The sequence below is a fragment of the Salvelinus alpinus genome, chromosome 5, assembly GCF_045679555.1.
Source record: "Salvelinus alpinus chromosome 5, SLU_Salpinus.1, whole genome shotgun sequence".
Lineage (NCBI taxonomy): Eukaryota > Metazoa > Chordata > Actinopteri > Salmoniformes > Salmonidae > Salvelinus > Salvelinus alpinus.
In genome coordinates this window covers 38,117,729-38,132,148 of record NC_092090.1, presented here as the reverse complement: position 1 = coordinate 38,132,148, position 14,420 = coordinate 38,117,729, and the positions used below count along the sequence as shown (strand labels likewise).

General features: G+C 42.7%; 1 protein-coding gene across 1 annotated transcript; it reads right to left on the bottom strand.

Annotated features, from left to right (window-relative positions):
* Positions 1-43: 43 nt before the first annotated feature.
* LOC139576057 (SAFB-like transcription modulator) lies at positions 44-12,442 on the bottom strand. The gene is made up of 19 exons (XM_071401700.1): positions 12,263-12,442; positions 10,065-10,146; positions 9,567-9,979; positions 9,326-9,353; positions 7,670-8,165; positions 7,012-7,055; positions 6,509-6,621; positions 6,103-6,252; positions 5,644-5,759; positions 5,396-5,547; positions 5,154-5,314; positions 4,925-5,064; positions 4,649-4,829; positions 4,326-4,450; positions 3,784-3,960; positions 3,138-3,611; positions 2,886-3,033; positions 2,604-2,764; positions 44-534 (listed from the first exon to the last, which is right to left on the bottom strand). The coding sequence occupies exons 1-19, from the start codon at positions 12,395-12,397 to the stop codon at positions 432-434; spliced, it is 3,399 nt and encodes a 1,132-aa protein (XP_071257801.1). The 5' UTR covers positions 12,398-12,442; the 3' UTR covers positions 44-431.
* Between the last annotated feature and the right edge of the window lie 1,978 nt (positions 12,443-14,420).

Genomic DNA, 14,420 nt, shown 5'->3' with positions numbered 1-14,420 from the left:
TTGTATATGTGCACTTGAGTCAAATGTAGGAGCGAAGACAAAATGAGCAAGATGTATCATTTAATAACCTTCAGAAGCACCAGGGGCATAACTAAAAATGATGGTTAAAGAATACATTGATCTGCTTACATTTTACATACGGTACATGGAGTTTCAGTTAGGGGAAGAGCAGTTAACATCAAACTTGTTACAAATAACTAAAGCTGTACAATTCTATTCTGAAGGTAAGTTGAACATTATGTGCACAGGGTTTAAGTCACAGCACAACTGTTAGGAAACCATACATTGAGGTAACCTATACAGAACAAAACATTTCTATATCAACCTTATGGCTAGAAACCAGCCTCTTAAAACACAATACTCAAAAGATATACTTAATACTTAAAAAAAATGTATTTTTGAAAAATAAGCTGAAGCTGATCTGGGGAGAGTTAGAACCGTCGGGGTGCTCCTTTGAAGGGCTTGAATCCGCCAACACTGGACATGGAACTGTTGGTGATCTGCACGATTCTGTTCATTGCAGACGAAGAGTGGCTGGAGAAACAAAAACACATTTCTGCCTAAAGGAGCATTCAGTAAAGACATAGAAGCTCAAATATGGCTTCTACCAGAATAGATTTTTACATATAAAAAAAGTACCATGTGTATATATATATAATTTTTTTTTATACATAATATCACACATTTGGATTCATTGGAGTTTTTTACACTTGGATTGATAGTTTGCTTGGGCAGTATACCGTATACCGGAATATTTGGAAATAGCCAAATATACCGCCAATACTGTTGAATTTGAATATTTGTAGCTACTTTAAATAAATACCTGCAGTCAACTTGTGCAATCAGTAAGTATTGTCACAATTTGTCATTATGAAGTTTACTGGTAGTCCTCAGTCACATGGTGTTTGTTTATAAGCACAACAACAAGAGACCAGAGCCTTGATTTTTTTCACCTTTATTTAACTAGACAAGTCAGTTAAGAACAAATTCTTATTTTCAATGGCGGCCTAGGAACAGTGGGTTAACTGCCTTGTTCAGGGGCAGAAAGACAGATCTTGTCAGCTGAGGAATTTGATCTTGCAACCTTCCGGTTACTAGTCCAACACTAACCACTAGGCTACCTGTAAGTCACTCACTTGTGTAGCATACGCCAGGTGATCGAGTTAGTTATCTTATACCTATTAACTGTCTAAAATGTGCTAAATGCTCTACAGTTGTGATTTGGTTTGCTAATTTAGTAGCTATTTAGCCATCTAGCTAAGTGGTTAGCTTCTTTCAAAATCAAGCTTTGCTTGGTAACAGCAGAGAATCCTCTCCTGGATCAAGAGCCTTGCTAATATTTGCTTTGTGGATGCAGCAAACTGTGGAGCATTTTTTAGTTACTTGTATAACTTTGAGCTGGTTTGTCTGTCCTGCAAATACTTTAGGTCAGAGACTGTACACAATGTCCTCTTTAGTATTTAGTTAGCATTATCTATGGGATTTTACATCTACTTGTTAGCATTGCTAACCTTCAAATTACAGAAGATCCAGTGGGGTTTGAAAATAGTGCTCCTTTTGTTCAGTGTAGGTATTACGGTGTATTACGGTATATCCCGGCATGGCACAATGACGGTATGGAAATATGGATACCACCCAAGCCTAATTCATAGTGCTCAGACAAGTCCAGTACACATGATATATATTCATTTCAGTCACAACTATTACAGATTAAATCCACCCCTCGGCTTCTCTCAGCCCATCCCACCTATCTCCATAGACCACCTGCTCTTGATTTCCTTGTGCCATTTCCTTTTCAACTGTTCTGTGATGTTTTACACAGATTCTCAAACCTTTCTAAATGGGATATTATCAACAGATGTGAATAAAAAATAAATATTTTGTTGATTGATTACAGCTTTCCTGATCACCCAACAGTGCTATTTGTAGGGCTCATTTTGGAACAATGTTATGACTGTTTAACCACTCCTGAACCTGTGACCAGAAACAGGCTACACAGGAGCAATACCAGAATAAGTGGTCAAATTGTCTTTTTGCAGCAAAATCTGCATAGCTGACATGGTTGTATGCCCCATATACATAACATTCTTCTTTTGGTGGCAAGAATATTGTATAATAATTTAAATAGAAAAACTACATTTTGAGGCAAGCGTTGTTTTGTGTATCAGTTTAAAAACCATATGCCATGGAATCAGCACACTGGAAATCTCTTCAAGTATTTTGCAACCTGTATGGTGCCATGGTCAACATTTTGGTCCTCAAATAAAACTGGTATATTTTTCTATTCATGACAATTCTCTTTCTCCAATTTTGCTCTTTAATAAAAGGCCAGACAAACAAGCTCCCCTTCTCCCCCTTCCACTTGCCTCCTCCATTTTTGCAGTAATGCACCAATCAGTTGGTTGTAATTCTATATAGAGCTAACAATTCCACATATTTGTGTTAACTGCACGTGACATAACTCCACCTCTCCTATTCATAATATCATTAACAAATATATTTTTCCCCATAAATAATATTTTATTTAAATTTTGATCAATTAGTATATTTGAGTTTAACCATAACAGGGAGAAGTACAGTCTTAATGCAACGGCAGTGAATACCTTGAGTGTGGGGCCATCATGCTGCCACGGCTGTCTCCCATCCTGCGGCTGTCAGGGAAGCCCCCTCCCTGGGATCCAGCCCCACCATGCCACTCCTTCCTGGGGGCCGGCTGGTCCCGGCCATGCCGCTCCACCACCACCTGGCGGCCAGAGCTGAAATGCTGGGTAGAGAACAGGGGAGATTGTAGTTATGAATTCCCCATCTGAAATGTAACTAAAATAGAGGAAATGGAGGGTATTGAATGTGTAGATTTAGCTATGGGGGATTTGTGAGGTGCTGACCTGGTCTGCCATGACCATGGGTCTTCCTCCATCCCGGCCACTGAAGTTGGATCTTCCTCGGCTGGCTGAGGAGCCTCCTCTGAGAGCAGGCCCCTGGCCATCTCTGCCCGAACGCTCTGGCCGCATACCTCCGGTACGCACCGCTCCACTACATAACCACAGAGACATGATTATTACCACACGGATAACAACAAAAGGCCATTGTCTACAACTTTAATCAAACAAGCACACTAGGCATCCATCCATTCTCACCGTATGTCCCCCTTAGGTGCACTCATGCCGCCGTCATTCTTCCATCCTGCATGCCCAGTATGAGTAGCATGACCAGCGTGCCCGGTGCCTCTGGGGGAGCGGCCGGTATGAGACATGCCAGGCATGGGTGCTCTGCCCCCTGCTGGGCGTTCAGGCATGGGCGCGGCCCGGCGCTCAGGCATGGGCGCGGCCCGGCGCTCAGGCATGGGCGCGGCCCGGCGCTCAGGCATGGGCGCGGCCCGGCGCTCAGGCATGGGCGCGGCCCGGCGCTCAGGCATGGGCGCGGCCCGGCGCTCATCCCTGTCCCGGATCTCTCTGCGGTCTGTGTCACGGATGTCTGCGCGTGGAGTTGGAGGAGGCTCGGCCCTGCGGACAGTCTCAAAGTTCTTGGTGTAGCGCTCAAACCCAGAGCTGTCCCTGCGAGCAGCGGGGCGGGACTTCTTGGCCTCAGGCTCACTGTTGAAGCGGTTACGTCTGAAAACCCCCCACACCCAAAATGGATTGTCAGATTCTGTCAAGAGCTGAATGTTACTGGAGGGGGATAGACATGCTAAACTACTATGTGGGCTGTGTGTAGCTTGCTCTTTGCCGTTTTAGGTCCAGGTTGCTTTATTTACAAAAAGCACTTATAAATAATAGGGCCTACCTCTCAATGGTGTTGGGCTCCACGGCTGCAGCCTCGGGGAAGCCTCTGCCTCTCTCCCGGGGGCTGAACTCAGTAAAGCGGTTCTGCTGGCGGTTGTAGTCCGAGCCCTGGTTGACACGGCCCTCAGACTCTGGCTGGATCTTCTTGTTTCCATTCCAGTAGGGATCATCCCTCCGGCTGAAACATTCAATGGAGAATATGCTTTAACTGCGCGACAAGTAAACTGGTGTGGAATACCACTTTTTGAGCTTGGTCAGATATGATACCAAATTGTATCTTTCACTTTTCAGTTGATGGTCAAATTGACATCTGCTGGTCATGTCTGAGACCAAGCATCCCTGTCTGCCGTAGCATGCAGACATACCAGGATAGTATGGGAGACAAGTCTGTGTGCAGGGACAACGACAAAGCAGTACTGTAACCTATCCTGCAACGTCATGGACATAATGGTGGAAGCTGGTTGTCCACGATCAGAGCCTCAACTACACAGAACAAACCCCAGACAAACATCCCATCCCCAACTACAGTGTGGCCTTGTGTACCTGTGGTCCACATCGCGGCCTCTCTTCAGGTTGTTTCTCTTCTCCTGCTCGTAGCGGAGATGCTCCTGCTGCCTCCTCAGCTCCTCCCGCTCACGAGCCATACGCTCCGCCTCTTTACGCCGCTCCTGCATCACAGCGAGATAACGTCAGCATTACATTATCAATCCACTAAATGGTTTGCTCAAAATGCTCCTGGGAGCTGTTGACAGATCACCAGGATGAACAATGAGTAAACAACTCACCTTACTCCTGTCGTTTTTACAACAATCAACTAAGGTACAGCCTAGTTGACTAAACATCCTTAATGATTTGAGTCCAAGCACCTGCTCTATGCGGATCCTTTCCCTCTCCAGCCTTTCCCTCTCCATGCGCTCCCTCTCCAGTTTCTGCCTCTCCACCTCAAGCCTCTGACGTTCCCGGAGCAGGTTCTCCCTCTCCTCCCGCTCCCTAATCAGACTGATACGCTCACGCTCCCGGCGTTCCCGCTCCGCTATCTCACGCCGCCTGACGGGACAGTAAGTCACAGAAACATTAGTACCCAGCATCCTCACAGTACTACAGAGTACAACAATTAGAGTAGGAGTTTGTTTCAAGCTGACCTGCGAAGCTCCACAGCCCTGCGGACGCGCTCTAGCCGGACCATACGCTCGCGCAACCTCTGCTCTTTCATCTTCTCAAAGGGGAGGATGTCTTTGCTGCCTCCCTTGTTGGGGAAAACTCTAACTCTATTCATCTCCATCTAGGAAAGACAAGCATGTAGAGGTGAACATTGAAAAAGAAAGTTCCATGATCAAACTTTGTCGGATAGGGGAAAAAACTGCGACAAACCTCTTCGGGAGGCATAAAATATCTGGGTCTCCGCTGCATCATGTTGTTGTTGGTGGTGAAACCCGGCTTGTCAAATCTCCCCCTCCTGAATGGTGGTCTCACTTTGTTCAGGTCTCCTTTGGCATGATCAATCACCACCATCTTGCCAGGGCTCTTGGTCCCTACACAAAACAGGACAGAGGTTTTAATTTTTACTACACTACAACACAATACATAAAAAACCTGAGAAGGAGCATACATACTTCCACCATGCTTTTTATCATCTTTCTTGGAGGCATCTGGGCCTGAGCTGGATGTTGTGCTTTTAGACTCCTGCTTCTTGGATGAATCCTTGCCGTCTTTGTCTGATGGCTTGTCGGACTTCTTCTCTTCTTTTTTGGAGGATGGCTGGGTTCTTCAGGGGGAAAAAAAGAACAGAAACAGAAATGAACATTTCTTTCAAATGTCCCCCTTCTGAAAAAGACAGATTTTGTGTTTCTTCCTCACATACTTGCTAGTGCTAGTCTTGTTTGTCAACGCACTACGTTTGTCACTCGATTTGCTGGAGCTGGTTTTGTCATCTGATTCCTTCTTTGAAGGTTCTTTCTTGAAGGGATCACTTTTAACCTAAAAAGACAACAAATACTCCGTTACAGTATTTAAAGTCACAATTCTGAAGCAATGGAATTTAAATTAATTGAGGAACAAAAGGACCTTGAACCTTGTTTCTCCCTACAATGAAAATTACAGAGCGCATGTTGGCTCAATGGCTCAGAAGAGAATGTCAGCCAATGTTGTTTTGCAAAAAAATAAACTCTCAAAATGGAATCTTAGAATCGTCAAGCGTTCTGGAGGTTTTATGACATCACAAAAGATAGAAGTCAGAGAAAAGATTCTGTACTGTAAAATTGTAATCGTGCTCTCAACATTCTAGCTGAACAATGTGCAAAACAACTGTTTGTCAGCTTACCCTTTCAACAGATATCTGCTGGCCGTGGAGTTCTGTGCGGTCCAGGTGGGAGATGCACCTTCCCACCTCTGCACTGGAAGACATTGTCACCAAGCCATAACATTTGGCTCCAGGACTGCGAGCATTAGTAACCACTTTGGCACTGAAAACCTGTGGCGACAGGAATTTGTTTAGGGGCGGAGCAACTACATGTTGCTTGTAGAGGGGTTGGGTTAAATGCGGAAGACATTTCAGTTGAATGCATTCAGTTGTACAACTGACTAGGTATCCCCCTTTCCCCTAGTAAACCAGTAAATTGTTTCCATTAAGTCAAAGCAAAACCATGACAACCATACAGTAAGAAACATCAAACCCAAGTACCCCACCACAATAAACAGTTTATGGATGTTTTAAGCTCTAGGCTTACCTTCCCATATTTGCCAAAAAGGTTTTTCAAATCAGCTGCTTTGGTGTTGGAGGACAGGCCGCTCACCCATATATTTCGAGTGGAGCTGCTTGCACTACTACTGCTGATACTTCCTGAAATAGGGTCGTTTCAAAACATACATGCACTGTAGAGGCTTTTACATGTCTACACATTGTACAAACTAATCTACAACAGCCTAATGTTACATACCGGTAAGCATTAAATGTTAAAATGCAGGTGCTTTTGACTAAATGAAATCATTTCAGACACCTTTAAAATGCCAAAGAAATTTACTTTTTAGATATGTGAAGAAAACTGGGTAATACGCAGATTACACCAGTGGTACTGATCAATTCTGTTTGTTCTGACACTTGAGAATATGCCATTTTGGCTGTCCAGTCAATACTGCACATTGCTTACATACACTACATAAAGGCCAATGCTTGCCCATCGTCTGATCATTAGTAGTGACGACTTGAGAAATGTATCTGTAAAATGCTTACCTTTGTCATCTTTTGTGGCCTTTCCATCTCTGTCCTTTGAAGAACTACAAAGCAGATTTAACAACAAATAAAAAGAAACAAGAGATGAGTGCCAGTATATGAAAGCCCCTGCGGAATATGACGTACACCAGGGCAAACCTTTAATTATTTTTTAAGAAACACTTTGTTTTGATGCATTTTTTTTATCCCCACGGGCAAGGCTTGCATTTGGACAAAACTCCCATAATGGCCTTTTTCATTGCTTTTCCACGGGTGATATGGGTCATGTTCTCAGCCAATTTACTCCCTGGACCAATGAAATCTTCAGTATTGCGTTCGACTTCACAGCGAATCATTTCATATGTTTCTGACAAACTGACATCACAGGGACTACTGCCCTTTTAAAAAGCCCTACGTGGGAACTGGAAAAGGCAAACGTGCTGGAAAGGTGAAAGTAACATCTGTTTTCAGCTCCTGGTTAATGACACAAATTACCCAACTTCAGGAAAAACAACCAAATGAAAGCAACAAATGGGAGGCTCATTAGGTACATCAATGAACATTTCTCATTAGGAAAAAAATCAAAAAAAATCTTGAGGCTACCCACAATGCTGCGTTCACAGTGAGCTGGAACTTGGTAGTAGTATCTTAAAGAACTGACATAGCTAGAAAGACAAACCTCTTTCCTTGACCTGATGCCCCAGTAGACGAGGGGCCTTTCTTCCCAGAATCCTTGTCTTTGTCTCCCATTTCAGCTTTCTTCGAGGCCTCTCTGCTTTCCTTCTTAGAGGAGTCAACCTTCGTCCCGTCATCCTTCTTACCATCTTTATGGCCTTCCACTTCCATCTTCATGGCATCCTTGGGGCTCATCTCAGCAGAGGCCTCTGGCTCGTCACAGCCCTTGTCTGCCTCTGAATCTGGAAGTTTCACATGTTTACCTGTTTCCAGGAGGTCATCACCATCAACATCCAGCGTGATGGCATCTTCATTCTGGAGTGTGACGGATATGTTATCGTCCTCGTCTTCTTTAGCGGAGACGGCAACTTCAGTTTCGATCTCCTCCACTTGTTCGGCCTCCGCCTCGGCTTCTGCCTCAACCTCGGTTTCTGGGAGGCCGTCCTCACTGGGTGGAGGTTTAGAATTTTCGCGAGTACCATCATCTGTATCAGTTATATCTGAGGGATTTAATAAGGATAAAACATGGCAAAAAAAACACAATGTTTAACATTGACATGTCTGTTACTTGACCTAGGAAGTAGAATAGAAAGCAAGTTTAGTATTAGTGGTCATCGAAGGGTAGAAGACCACAGGAACACACAAAACATACATTCCTCATTGAAAAATGATGGTGCGGATCAATAATCTTCATGTCATTTTCACCACCAATACTTCTTTTGCGATCCTTACAGTTATGTGTACTGTACAGTGAAGTTACTCTTCAATGCTCCTGTCATTAGGAGCTCCAGTCCCGTTCATCAGTTTGAAGAGAGGGCATTTGTTCAAATGAAAGGAAAAGGCCATCTGTCCAACTTCTTTCGTAACCAAAAAAAGAATCTGTGCCCAAAGCCATAGAGGTCAAATTCAGTCTCATTTTATGGCCGTTCTACTGCCCAGGGCTCTCCCATTATAGTCTTTATGGTCATCTCCCATGTCTTCTTTCCCGCATAAAAGTCTGTCTTAAGTGACTTGGGATGGTTGACAAAAAAATTGATGTCATCTTTAATCGTCCTTGTGACTGTAGTGACTGGCTCAAGTCCTTAGCAAATGTGTCCTCTAGTCTGTACATCATGTCCTGGTTGGTCTTTGAGCATTCTCAGCGATGATTTCTTCTCTCCGCCTGAGACATCTGTACTGCAGTTGGGGTGCTACAGGTGGATGGGCCCCGATGGGCAGGAGTCCCCCATGGTATCATCAGCACACACTGGAACTCCCTCTAACTCAGCTTGCCTTCTTCAGTGCAAACCTTTCCCTCACCTTAAAGAAGCCTGTTGATTCCTGAGCTTTTTATCTTGAGGGAATGTACTATGCAGTCTGTATGGTTGATGGAGCCCTCTTGCATCTCAGGCCTGGAAGAGTAGGTAACATCCCATCCTCAAAAAAAGTACTGTGACAAAAAGAAGCAAGTCCTCCACAAACAGGATGTCCCTTCTATGTTGTATTCATGAACAATGAGTCCTGGATAGATGGGTGGCTGGGTATCCAGCCAGCAGACAAAATAAATGGAAGGCATAAAGGAGGGGGCATAGCAGATTCTTACCTTCACGCAAAGGGGGCTACCTGCAAATCCCCCCCCACAAAAAGTAATCAATTCAATAGGGTGTGGGCACAAACATACCTTCTTCAACGTCATCCTCGTCTCCCTCCTGAAAGAGACGAACGTGAAAGGTAAATACACATATAAAGATAGCGTCAGTCTAATGCCTTACTTAAACAGGGTTAACCGATCTGAATACCAGCATTTCATTTTAAAAACAATATCTGATCTGGGTATGGTAACCTAATGATCTCTAGTCTACCGTGAGAGTGGGGTAAACACAAACATACCACAAACGTAAACATATTCATGTGACACTCACCTTGGAAAAATATTTGTTTTCCTTGGTAGCAGATTCCTCTTCCTTGGTAGCAGATTCCTCTTTCTTGGTAGGAGATTCATCTTCCTTGGTAGGAGATTCATCTTCCTTGGTAGGAGATTCATCTTCCTTGGTAGGAGATTCATCTTCTTTGGTAGGAGATTCATCTTCTTTGGTAGGAGATTCATCTTCTTTGGTAGGAGATTCATCTTCCTTGGTAGGACATTCATCTTCCTTGGTAGGAGATTCATCTTCCTTGGTAGGAGATTCATCTTCCTTGGTAGGAGATTCATCTTCCTTGGAGAAGGATTCATCTTCCTTGGAGAAGGATTCATCTTCCTTGGAGAAGGATTCATCTTCCTTGGAGAAGGATTCATCTTCCATTGGATTGTCAGTGTCAGAGTCCACTTTCTTTCCTAAAGAAGTAATGGAGTCATATCATCCAAATTGGAAACAGAAATATTGAACAGTAATTAAAAAATATTAGGAATGTCAAATTACCTTTAGCTTTTTTTCTATTAGGCGTGTCTGCTGGGAGTGGAATTTCAATGGTCTCTGGATCTCCACCTTCCTCCTCAATGGCCTGAGAAAGTATAATAAAGATTTTAAAAAATTAAAACACTATTGTAATTACTAGTCATTTATCTGACATTAATTTAGCTGCATGTCCCGCCGTTATATTTAGCCTCACAATGAAGTGTTTGACCATTTTCTTTTCAGGACAACAAGTAGAACACAAAACAATTTGACATAAAACAGTTGCATTCATGAGTTTCATTGACAAACCTCGAGAGAAAAAATTGGTCCGCCAAAGCATAAACCTGATGAAAATGAATTTATATGAATGCTGTAAGTACAGAAATTGTTTGCTCACTGTGATATGAATATCCAACTAGTCAGTGACAACAACTATGTGAGCTTATTACAGTATTATAGAAACCATGTCACTACGCTCTTCTAGGTAGAAGTAAACCGTATACCCTTCTAACGACTCTTATGTAGCTTGTGAGCGTCATAGAGCAAAACATGGAGTCTCACCTTTTTAAAGATTATAGTTTGTAGCTCAAACCATTCGGACTCCACAGACATTTTAGTAAAAAGACCCAGTCCTGGGCCCCTTCGGGATCCGCCCTTGCCTCAAACACCGCTTTAGCTCAGCCCCCCTTAATCACACAGAAGTACGTAGTTCAAACACACTACGTTTAAAAGGGGTTCGAAGTCCAAAACGCACACCGGCGTTACGGTGGGACTCAATCAAGTTAAAATACGTTCATTACTCACCAAATATGGAGTTTTGAATAGCAACTATCGTCATTTACTGCCAGCATGGCCAGGATGTACGTCCAAAAAAAGGTCTAAATAAAAATGTACAAGCAACTGAAAAAAATGCCTATTCTGCACTTCCAATGTATATCACTCACGTCACAAGGATCGCTGATAGCACTAACCTTACTGCTATGAACAGGTCGGAAGTCTACAACAGCTCAATACATTGGAGCTGCCGAAGAGGCATTGTTTAGGCCTACATACCAGGTTGTCACTAGTTACCCCTGGCTCAAAGTCATAAACCCCACCTATTTCTACAATATAACGTCTTAAAATCTGATTTTAAACCTAGCAGCTAACCCTAACCACACTGCTAACCTTACGCCTAAACTTAAATCAGTGGTGGTCGGTGCATTTAAGGTGATGGAGGGCAACAACAACAAATTATGAGCATGGACTTATTTCTATTACAGCGTATTTTATGACTGTCATTCATATTCCATTCACCCAGCTCAATGTAACATCGATATGTTTAGGCTACTACATAATACCTGAATATTCCCTATATCCATCATGAGGTTGCTACAACCTAGCCTATGAATGAAAGTTTACAACATAGGTGCACAGGATCAGAGAAAATTGAGTAATCAAGTTGACAGACAGTGACATTCAATACAAACAGCACGATCATATAATTTATGATATAGACTATTTTGACTTTATGGCTGTGCTATCTAGTGGAAACCTATATACCGGCTTATTTAATGAGTAACTAACGTATTTTGACACGATTCAATTTGAGAAACTGATGAATGGCTGCTTCCTGGGTTTAAATGAGATTCACCATATCAACGTCTCCTGTCAAGTCAGATTATAGTTAATTATATGTATAAAAAAATTACTTAAGATAATATTTACAAAATAAACTAAACTCTTATTGTTCTTAAAAAATAAAATTAGATTTTTCATTTAAATTATAAACGTTAACTCTGATCAAGGTATTTTGCGAAATGTGTGTGTGGATGTGATGTGGGCCTAAAGCAACCTCATTTTCTAAAGGAGACATATATGCGATAGATGTCATGGCCAGCTAACATTAGTTAGCAACGCCCCCACATCGACTGCATCGATGCAGGACCGTGGGCTACCTTGTCAACCTGACGCTGCAAAGACAGGCCGCGTGCACGCAGTATCGCAGTTGGAAAACAAGACACCATCCAACAGTAACGTTAGTTAGCAACTATGAAAATAGCAAGCTGTACATAGATACACATTCATCCCATAACAAATTGGATAGCTAAGCTATCTAGCTGGCAGCAGTTGAGGACGGCCTCAATCAATCAAATTCGTACAACTGTTTGGTAGCTAACATTAGCTAGCCTAGTGGTCGTTAGCTTTGCGTTCGCCAAGTACAAATAAATTGAGTTCGTTACCTGTTTCAGCCTGGCAATTAGAACATTCTTCACACCTGTGACATCTAAATTCCTTCGCTTGAGTTCAGATTTGAGATCTATAACTCGTAAATCTGTTATTTTCTTTGACTCCGTTGAAATGGCACCCGACGCCATTTTACCTTGTTGGATGTGTTGTTGTAAACTTGTGTGTGCAGAAGGGAAGCACGCATGCTCACGCAATGACCCCAAAGTTATTCTCAAAATGTGTATTGGCGGATCGCTTCCAACTGAAATATGCATACACTGCCACCTACTGTACTGGAGTGGGAGGCTGGTCACGGCCTCATTATTAATCTATCTTCTTCTTCTATGATATCATGGCGGTCCGCAAACAAACGTTTAAAGTGCATGCTGCCACCTTATTCATCTATTTCTCTTATATAGCCCTTTGTTTCTACCTACTGTTCTTGAGTGCAAATTCATTACACTTTGTGACACAAAGGGGAAGAAAAATCACTGTACCAACTAACCCTACACCCATTAAAACCTCACCCCTATTCCACTACTTGGCCCTATCTGATCCTACACCAGGCTGGCAGCCTGGGAGGACTGGACCCTATCTTTCAACACACCTTGTCCTCTGCAACAAAATATTGTACACCCAAGTACTTCTCTGCAGTTGCCACCCCAACATATATTTTCTGTGATTCACGTTCCATTTCTGCGATACAGTTGATAACCATGGATATGAATGCTAAGAACCCAACCTTACTGAAACCCATGTTATCCCTATCATTTCAATTCAAATGGGCTTTATTGGCATGGGAAACATGCATTTCCATTGCCAAAGCAAGTAAAATAAACAAAAGTGAGAAGACACAAAACAACAACAAAAAAAGATTCCAATTTAACAGTAAATATTGCATTCAAAAAGGTTTTAAAAAGATAAAGACATTTCACAGTGGAAGCTGTTGAGGGGAGGACGGCTCATAATAATGGCTGGAACAGAGCAAATGGAATGGCATCAAACCGTGTGTTTGATGTAGTTGATAGCGTTCCACCTATGCCGCTCCAGTCATTACCACGAGCCCATCCTCCCTAATTAAGGTGCCACCAACCTCCTGTGATTTCAAGTGTTACTATATATTATCAGCTATGTACAGTGTTTTAGCAATGTGCAAATAGTTATAGTAAGAATATAGTACGGATTTTTGTTGATTCTTTCCAGTGTGTCAAATAGTTATCTTTTTTGATTGGGTCTAATTGTGTTGTGGTCCAGGGGCTCTGTGGGGTCTGTTTGTGTTTGTGAACAGAACCAGCTGGCTGAGGGGACTCTTCTCTGGGTTAATCTCTCATTAGGTGAGGGCTTTGTGGTGGAATGTGTGGGCATTGCTTCCTTTTAGGTGGTTGTAGAATTTAACAGCTCTTTTCTGGATTTTGACAACTAGCGGGTAACGTCCTAATTCTGCTGTGGTTTTCTGGATCTCTGTGCTTTTGGTTGGATATGTTTCTCAATGTGTTTCTTAGGGTTTTGCATTCTTCATCAAACCATTTGTCATTGTTGTTAATTTTCTTAGGTTGTCTGCTTGACACTTTTAGACTTGATAGAGAAAATGAAAGGTAAAATATACCGTTTAGGCTTTCTACTGTCAAGTTTATAGCTTCACTATTGCAGTGAAATGTTTTGTCCAGGAAGATGTCTTAATGGGATTGGATTTGTTGTTGCCCAATAGTTTTGTGGTAGGTTTCTTCTTTCCTTCCATCTTCCTAACAGTATGCAGTTTGGTTGGCTTTGATACCTCATGATAGAGTATTATTCTGTTCAAGTAGGCTGTGATGTTGATTTGATCTGATAGGGGTGTCATTGGTCTGACTGTGAACGCTCATTGGTCTGACTGAGACTCTAGGTTGAGGTTTGTGATAAAGTAATCTAAAGTACTACAGCCAAGGGATGAGCTGTAGGTGTACCTAGTGTAGGAGTCCCCTTGAAGCCTACCATTGGCTATGTACAGACCCAGCGTGCAACAGAGCTACAAGACTTGTGACCCATTTTTGTTGGTTGTTTTGTCGTAGTTGTGTCTAGGGGTGCATATTTGGGAGGGAATACTGTCACCTTCAGGTAGCTGTCTGTCCCCCTGTGTGCTGAGAATGTCAGGTTCTTGTCCAGTTCAGGCATTTAGGTTACCACAGACTAGCA

Excerpts from the sequence above, each read along its gene's own strand:
- LOC139576057 (XM_071401700.1), bottom strand. The coding sequence starts at position 12,397 with ATGGCGTCGGGTGCCATTTCAACGGAGTCAAAGAAAATAACAGATTTA. Across the intron at positions 9,354-9,566 it reads AAAACAAATATTTTTCCAAG|GAGGGAGACGAGGATGACGT; the intron begins GTGAGTGTCACA and ends CGTCTCTTTCAG. Across the intron at positions 5,315-5,395 it reads TGATAAAAAGCATGGTGGAA|GGACCAAGAGCCCTGGCAAG; the intron begins GTATGTATGCTC and ends TGTTTTGTGTAG.